Source organism: Saccostrea echinata, unplaced genomic scaffold (genome assembly GCF_033153115.1).
Source record: "Saccostrea echinata isolate AGI-Se365-2 ecotype Australia unplaced genomic scaffold, CSIRO_AGI_Sech_v1 ptg000033l, whole genome shotgun sequence".
Classification (NCBI taxonomy): Eukaryota; Metazoa; Mollusca; class Bivalvia; order Ostreida; family Ostreidae; genus Saccostrea; species Saccostrea echinata.
The window spans coordinates 12,683,937-12,693,172 of record NW_026889782.1 but is presented as its reverse complement, the minus strand read 5'-3'; the positions used below and the strand labels follow the sequence as shown (position 1 = coordinate 12,693,172).

The window sequence follows — 9,236 nt, the reverse complement described above, 5'->3', positions numbered from 1 at the left end:
GTTTTCTTCAGTCTTCTTTTTAAAATTAGCATTTCCGGAAATTTATGGTCGATTTAATGACCTTGTTTGCATACAAATCATCATTGCATTGAATTATCATATTTTTTTCAACAATTATTTGGCCATTATTTTCATACTAGATTTGCCTACTGATTTCTCCGTTTACTTGATCAATACCAGCGCTAAGAGCTGATGTGTCCACTCTACCGTATTTACGCTGTTTACTTTTCTTTTCAAATTTACTTTTAGTTTTTAGTTTTAGTCAGATGAAAAAAACACTGATATACTGTACTGCGGTCTCATGGACACTTCATCGTCCATTGTCTTCGAGTTCTGTGTTTTAAGTTGGAAGGAAGATCGCTAATTGGTCACTGCTTGGTAGATTAAACTTTGAAGATTTTGTGACGTCTTCTTGCTCTCGAAAGATAAGTATTACGGAAAAAATGCAACCTATATCATGATATCCAAGAATAATTATGATGAGGTATATAATAATACATATTCTTGGGGGATTCAAACCATACTTTTATTGACAATTTCCATACTAGATTAATAGCCAAATCTTATTCTCGAGAAAAAAAGAAAAACACCCCCCACCCAAAATGACAATATGTGCGTGCCTGCATGACGGGTCAACATATGTACTCTTGTAGGTACTATTTGATTGAATTGACTTATTATGGACTTATTATGGAATAACGTTTATCAGGTTGAAAATAAAGAAACATTCTGTGTACTCTTACATTTTTAAAAAAAAAATCAGACAAAGAATAAAATAGTATAAGCTACCTTACTTTTGAATTTTTTTAAATACATGAAAAGGCAACAAAATATTCTGGCTATGAAGATTACTAAAGTTTCATGCAGCGTTTTAGTTTTGAAGATTTTGAAAGCAAGATAACAATGTATAATTACGTAATGTACAGGTTCACCATTATGTATGTCAAATTACGGTATGCCAGTATTGTCAACCTAATTAAAGAAAATTAAATGAAATGCATTATTCTTACACCAGTTACTAAGATATTTATGAACAAAAATCAAATAAAGTCTTAACATACGAACTTTTTATCTAGATACAAACCCATAGCCTCAATATTTGCATTTTGATTTCTTTCGATTGCATTGGGGGGGGGGGGGGTGTTGGAAGGGGGTAAAGCTACATTTGATTTTTTCTTAAAAAAATAGTTTCCATAATTATGTTTTCTGTGTTAAGCTATGGCATGTGCTTAATTTTTATATAACTGTGTACTAGATTAATTTTTTTTCAAGACGTTTGTTGTAAATAAATCATGAAAACACAAATCTTGCAACTTTTCCTTTACTTTCGTCATCTTGACGCGTTTGGTGTGTCATAGTTCCTCAGACAATATGTATTACACTAAAGGATAACCAATACCCGTGGCAAACTCGGTGGCTTGTAAAATTTGAAATCCGTAAAAATGGCCGTTTTGTACCTCCTCTTGATAGCACTTATTTACTTTTTGATTATCCTTTTGCTTCGATGGCAAAAGCAGCAACCATTACCTGGACCAAAGGGCTGGCCTGTGTTGGGAGTTTTGATGGAGCTAGACCTTATCCGCCTTTATTTTACATTTGATAAATGGAAGACACTTTATGGTGACGTTTTTCAGTTCATGTGTCTTGGTAGAAAGTTTGTCTGCGTTAACTCGTCAGACATCATGCGTGATCTTCTTCTCCGGGAGCCAAACGCAACAAAAATGGCCGGACGACCTGATTTCTTCTTTGAAAAATATTTTTATATGCACAAAAAAGATGTTGCTTTTTCATCGCCGGATCAGCAGTGGGCAAAACGAAGGAAAGTTCTGTACAAAATGTTAAACGCTTATGGCGAAGGCTTGGTGCGGATTGAACATCTAATTAAAGGCAACTTACTTGCTATGAAGGAAGAGATTGATACCTTAGAAGGTCAAAGCATTGATCCTAGTGATCTTGTAGAGAGATTCATTTTAGAAACAATTGAAGTTTTGGTAAGTCGCGGTATTAATGACATTTAGCATAATACTCGGCAACTCTGCTTTTCCTTTTTATTTATTATCTCGCATAGTTTCCAATTACATACATGTGTATCATTAACCAAAGTACTGAAAGTACTGAATCGAGGTGACGTCTTCGAGTAAAATGTGAAATCTATCCCCAAATAAACTGGCATGTATACAAAACCTTACATCAAGAGAACCCCCAATGAAAACCACTCAGTACAGTTTAAGGTGTGCATTGGAAATATCGGCGATTCTTTATGATACAAAATATATTCTTTTTCAGGATGGCGATTCTTTTTCGTACTTTACTAATATCGGACAAATGTAATTATGATTATTTACTACTTAAGGTGCGCAATGGAAATATCGGCGATTTTTTATGATACAAAATATATTCTTTTTCAGGATGGCGATTCTTTTTCGTACTTTACTTATATATTTTTGTGTATATATTATGTTTATGTTTTCCTTTATCTTTATATTTCTCCTTTGTTGTCAATATCTGACTGGGGGGGGGGGGGGGGGGTGATCATGCAGTGGTTACTCTACCTATGTAGTATATATATTGTATTCTGAGATTATCCCTATCTCCTGTGCACTCTGTAACCACGTGCTTGCATGCTATATCTATATGCTCTTTGTTTATACTAAACAGTCTGCAATAAACTCGTGTGTGTAGAACACACACGTGTTAGAACCATTACTTTACATGGTGTCAGAAGTGTTTTTCTGAGTCTTTCTGTGAATCTCTGGATTTAACTGGATACCATGGGTGACGAGGGAAACGCAAATGCTCCCGTTCCTATTGTTGTGAATCTATCAATTCCAATACCTGGAAAATTGGATCTCAAGGGAAATCTCTCAACAAACTGGAAAAAGTTCAAGCGGATGTGGACTACATGTAACTACGAAACTGCATCCAACTTAAAGGAGAAAGACAAAGACGTGAGAACTGCTACCTTTCTAACATGCATTGGACCTTATGCATTAGACATTTTTGATGGCCTCCAGTTTGAGAATGAAGATGACAAAAAAGATACAGATATAGTACTTGAAAGATTTGAAGCCTTCTACATTGGACAAACAAATGAAACCTATGAGAGATATACGTTTTATAAACGAGATCAGGAAACGACTGGAAATATTGACACATATGTGGCAATTCTGAGATCACTTGAAAAAAACGTGCAAATTTGATGCGCTGGAAAATGACATAATCCGTGACAGAATTGTATTAGGAATACGGGAAATTGGCACGCGAAAAAAAATTACTTCAGGAACCGAAGTTGGACTTAAAGAGATGTGTTGACATCTGCAGGGCTAATGAAAAATCCACCTCCCAGCTTTAAACTATGGAAGAGGTACATGCCGTAAAAATGAAATCGCCACGCAAACCGCAGACATTTATAAAAACCAAACAAACAACAAGGAAAGAAATTAAACAATCTCCGACTACCTCTAAAAGTCACAAAGAATGTCTATATTGTGGTAAGGAACACCCCTTTAGAAAAGAATTGTGTCCAGCATGGGGAAAAAGTGTAGAAAATGCAGCCAGATGAACCACTTCTCAACGAAATGCCCACAACTCAAACCAAGGCGTGGCCACATCAAACAAATCAACAATGATACAAGTGATGAGGAATTTATCCTCATGATTGAAAACGTAAATTCCATTGAGAAAAAACTGTATGCAGAAATCCAAATTGAAGGGAAAACTGTGAGATTCCAGTTAGACTATGGGTCAACCGTGAATGTACTACCCGAAGAAATCTATAAACAGGTATGCAATGACCCTAATCTCAGCATGCTTCAGAAAGCAGACATGACTCTTGTCATGTTTAACAAAACTGAATGCAACCCTCTTGGCAAAAGAAGAGTAAGTGTGCGAAATCCCAAAAACAATAAGCGTTACAATATTGAAATTGTTGCTGTTCAAAGAAATTTGAACCCAATCTTAGGAGCAAAGGTAATTTAAGGAATGAACATGATTACCGTCAACAGAGAAAACATTGCTGCCGTCAACTCCGAGAGTCAAAACAAAAGCATTCAAGAGAAATACAATGACGTATTCAATGGTCTTGGAAAATTAAGTGGAAAGCTGCATCTTGAGATTGACAGTTCGACTGCTCCCGTTAAACTTCCCACTAGAAAGGTCCCGATCGCTATGAAAGCTCTGCTAAAAAATGAGCTCGACAGACTGAGAGACATAGGTGTGGTAGCACCAGTATCGGAACCGACCAACTGGATTTCATCACTCGTAGCCGTAAAGAAGCCCAGTGGGAAAATGCGACTGTGCATTGACCAAAAGCAGCTAAACAAAGCCTTAAAACGTAACCATTACACAATACCAACTATAGAAGACATATTGCCAGAACTGAGCAAAGCTAGGATTTTTTCTGTTGTCGACTGCAAAGATGGTTTCTGGCACATCCACTACTGTGATGATTTTCCACTTAGATTCCAAAAAATCCCCTGACGTTCCCCTGTCTGTCCCTGACATTTTCCTGTCTCCCCCTGACTTTCTCCTATGATCCCCTGTCGTTGTCCCTGACTACCCTGTTTACTCCCTGACGTCCCCTGACTCTGCCCCTGTTACCACTGTCTAACCCCTGATGTCCCCTGACATTCCCTGACGTCCCTGTCAACTCCCTGATGTCCCCTGACTAAGTCCCTGACCACCCTGCCAACCCCCTGTCGTCCCCTGACATTCATTTTGACCAGGAAAAAGGGTTAAAATATGTTTTGTTGCTATTTACTTGTGAGAAATACGTTACTCTTGGCAATTCTTAAGTTTTGTGACAATATATATTTAGTCAATTGTTATTTGTTTGAATATCTTGAGTAATTTATTTCTTAATATGATTGTATTTGATTGTTTTAGTTTACTACATGTAGCTTTTAGATAAAATTTAAGGAGAATAAATGCCAGTTACTTTGAAAAGAATGAATTACAAATTTATTGTGTCTTGTTATGAATGGCAAGTAAAAATATTTATATTTATCTATATGTTTATCTATATATCCACATGTATTTATTTATTTGTTTTATTTATTTATTGACTAATTTATTAATTAAATCTGTTCATATATTTCTTTCTAGATATATTTTCCTTATTGAATTATTAATTAATTGATAAATATTATATATTCATTTAGTTTTTAATTCATTTTATTTTAATTAATTAATTCTATTTTATTCAATTTATTTGTGAGTTTCGCATAAACAGTCGTAAGGTAAAACAAAATATGCTTCAAAGTATCTTTTAAGCATATTTACATTTCTTTTAATTCTTTTAATTTCATGATGGGTATCAAAATAATTGTCTTATTACACACAATCTGAATTCGGAATTTGTTTTATTGCTTCTTTTACTTTGGTAAAAAAATTAAAAATGTTCCTCAAAAACTGTCATGGCTGTGAGAGTAGTTCCGAGCTGTTGATAGTTGACCAGTGACTCTGGGTACACAGATCAGACACCTATTGTTCTTTTGACTGACCACTATACACTGTTTATTCTGTGGCAGCACGACCGTATCCACTCTGCAGGTGTTATTTCTTTCACAACCGTGACAAGTTTTTGAGGAAATTTTCATTTTACCAAAGTAAAAGAAAACAATAAAACAAATTCGAGATTCAGATTGTGCGTAATGAGACAATGATTTTGATACCCATCATGAAATTATAAGAATTAAAAGTAATTTGAATATGCTTAAAAAATAGTTTGAAGCAAATTTGTTTTACCCGGAGACTGTTAATGAATAACTACACAAATTGAATTAAATAAAATTAATCAATAAATTAAAATAAAGGAAATAAATAAAATAAAATAAAATAAATAAAAAAAATAAATAAATATATTAATTTATTAAAAATTACATGTAAATAAAACAAATACACAGTAAAAAATAAATTTGATAGATAAAATTAATAAATGAATGAAAATATAAATAGATAAATAAACGGACAAAGAAATAAATAAAAAATTATACATCAATAAAATTAAATTCAATTAAATTGATAAATTTACTAAAGAACTTCAAACACATTATTATGTACAAAATCAATATTTTATTTATTTTTTTACTTATTTATTTGTATATTTTTCTATTTATTTATTTTTTATCTATCTGTTTATTTATTTATTTAATATATTCATCTCTTTGCTTTTAAATATTTGTTTTATTCAATTATTAATTAATTAATGTTATTTCTTTTCTTTCTTTCTTTATTTTGTTATTCATTTTATTTTAATTAATTAATTTTTTCAATTCCTATTTTTTTTTTTGTAGTTCCCCATAAACAGTCTTATGGAAAAACAAACGATGCTTCAAACTATTTTTAGGCATATTAACATTTCTTTTAATTCTTTTCATTCCATGATGGGTATCAAAATAATCGTCTTATTACACACAATCTGAATTCGGAATTTGTTTGCTTCTTTTACTTTGTTACGAAAAATAGAAATGTTCCTCAAAAACTGTTCGGTTGTCAAAGTAATTCTGAGCTGTTGATAGTTGACCAGTGACTCTGGGTACACAGATCAGACACCTATTGTTCTTTTGACTGACCACTATACACTGTTTATTCTGTGGCAGCACGACCGTATCCACTCTGCAGGTGTTATTTCTTTCACAACCGTGACAAGTTTTTGAGGAAATTTTCATTTTACCAAAGTAAAAGAAAACAATAAAACAAATTCGAGATTCAGATTGTGCGTAATGAGACAATGATTTTGATACCCATCATGAAATTATAAGAATTAAAAGTAATTTGAATATGCTTAAAAAATAGTTTGAAGCAAATTTGTTTTACCCGGAGACTGTTAATGAATAACTACACAAATTGAATTAAATAAAATTAATCAATAAATTAAAATAAAGGAAATAAATAAAATAAAATAAAATAAATAAAAAAAATAAATAAATATATTAATTTATTAAAAATTACATGTAAATAAAACAAATACACAGTAAAAAATAAATTTGATAGATAAAATTAATAAATGAATGAAAATATAAATAGATAAATAAACGGACAAAGAAATAAATAAAAAATTATACATCAATAAAATTAAATTCAATTAAATTGATAAATTTACTAAAGAACTTCAAACACATTATTATGTACAAAATCAATATTTTATTTATTTTTTTACTTATTTATTTGTATATTTTTCTATTTATTTATTTTTTATCTATCTGTTTATTTATTTATTTAATATATTCATCTCTTTGCTTTTAAATATTTGTTTTATTCAATTATTAATTAATTAATGTTATTTCTTTTCTTTCTTTCTTTATTTTGTTATTCATTTTATTTTAATTAATTAATTTTTTCAATTCCTATTTTTTTTTGTAGTTCCCCATAAACAGTCTTATGGAAAAACAAACGATGCTTCAAACTATTTTTAGGCATATTAACATTTCTTTTAATTCTTTTCATTCCATGATGGGTATCAAAATAATCGTCTTATTACACACAATCTGAATTCGGAATTTGTTTGCTTCTTTTACTTTGTTACGAAAAATAGAAATGTTCCTCAAAAACTGTTCGGTTGTCAAAGTAATTCTGAGCTGTTGATAGTTGACCAGTGACTCTGGGTACACAGATCAGACACCTATTGTTCTTTTGACTGACCACTATACACTGTTTATTCTGTGGCAGCACGACCGTATCCACTCTGCAGGTGTTATTTCTTTCACAACCGTGACAAGTTTTTGAGGAAATTTTCATTTTACCAAAGTAAAAGAAAACAATAAAACAAATTCCAGATTCAGATTGTGTGTAATAAGACGATGATTTTGATACCCATCATGAAATTAAAAGAATTAAAAGTAATTTGAATATGCTTAAAAAATAGTTTGAAGCAAATTTGTTTTACCCGGACACTGTATATGAAGAACTACAAAAAATGAATTAAATTTAATTAATCAATAAATTAAATAATTGAATAAAATAAAATAAAATAAATAAATAAAAATTTTAAATAAATCCATTTGTTTATTGATAATTAAATAAAACAAAATAAATAAATTAATAGATAGATTGAATAAAAAAATAAATATATAAATGGAGAAAAAAAGAATAGATAAATAAGCAGACAAATTAATAAATAAACAGATACATGAATTAATAAAATCAATAAACAAACAAATAAATAAATAGACAGATAAATAAATATATATATATATATATATATATATATATATATATATATATATAACTCTGATTTAAGGACTAGGGAGACCAGACCATTATATATGGCTTAAGGAGACAATATACAGATTTTTTAAATTAGCTTTTTTCTAAAAAGAAATACCAGATCAAAGATCTATAGAACACCATTTAGTCGACTCTTGCTTTATTTTTTCATAATAAATGCCTCCTAAAAATATATGAAAAAAATGGTCTCCTTAATATTTTATGTTTCTCTCATATGACTTAAGGAGACCAGTGTATATTTTTTATAAATATAACTTGTGGTTTAAGTAGACCATTTTTCTTTCATAGTAATTTCACTTATTATGCATTGATTAACATATTGTTTCCAACCAGAATAGTTGCGGATGGTCATTAGTCAAGGTCAGCAGAAAGATATTTGTGCTAATGTGACTCAACATGATCAGTACAAAACTTTGAATTAAAGTCATTGCACAAGTGACTTAAATAGAGAGTAGAGTAGTTGCCCCCGTGGCGCAGTGGTTAGAGCGTCTGCTCTAGAGTAGCGAAGTAAGGAGTTGATCCTTACGTCGCAGGTTCAAATCCCACTGTGTGATGGGGAGACCGGTCCTTCAGATGAGACCGTATAAATCGAGGTCCTGTGTCGCAGTAGGTGCTGGCACGAAAAAAATCCCTCGATGCTCAATGGCCGTAAGTGCTGAGTATAGGACAAAATTTGCAGATCTCCACCGGCATGTGGTGGTGTCTCCATATGAGTGAAAAAATCTCGAGAGGAATGTTTAACAACATACAATCAATCAATATATAGAGAGTATAAGCCTAGAGTAGCTTGTTCTGATATCCACATTTAACTCTCTATGCTGTCGCCCACGTGGTGCAGTGGAAAGAGCCTCTGCTCTAGAGTCGTGGAGTTAGTTGATCCTTTTGTCACATGTTTGAATCCCACTGTGCCGAGCATAGGTCATTTGCAGCTCTCCATCGGCAAGTGTTGGCATCTCCATATGAGTGAAAAATTCTCCAGAGGGATGTTAAACAACAAACAAACTCTCAAT

General features: G+C 31.7%; 1 protein-coding gene across 1 annotated transcript; it reads left to right on the top strand.

Annotated features, from left to right (window-relative positions):
• The first annotated feature begins 1,442 nt into the window (after nucleotides 1-1,442).
• Nucleotides 1,443-2,018, top strand: LOC133198138 (cytochrome P450 2D3-like). Its single transcript, XM_061334281.1, has one exon. The coding sequence runs from the start codon at nucleotides 1,443-1,445 to the stop codon at nucleotides 2,016-2,018; it is 576 nt and encodes a 191-aa protein (XP_061190265.1).
• Nucleotides 2,019-9,236: the final 7,218 nt, after the last annotated feature.

Excerpts from the sequence above, each read along its gene's own strand:
- LOC133198138 (XM_061334281.1), top strand. The coding sequence starts at position 1,443 with ATGGCCGTTTTGTACCTCCTCTTGATAGCACTTATTTACTTTTTGATT.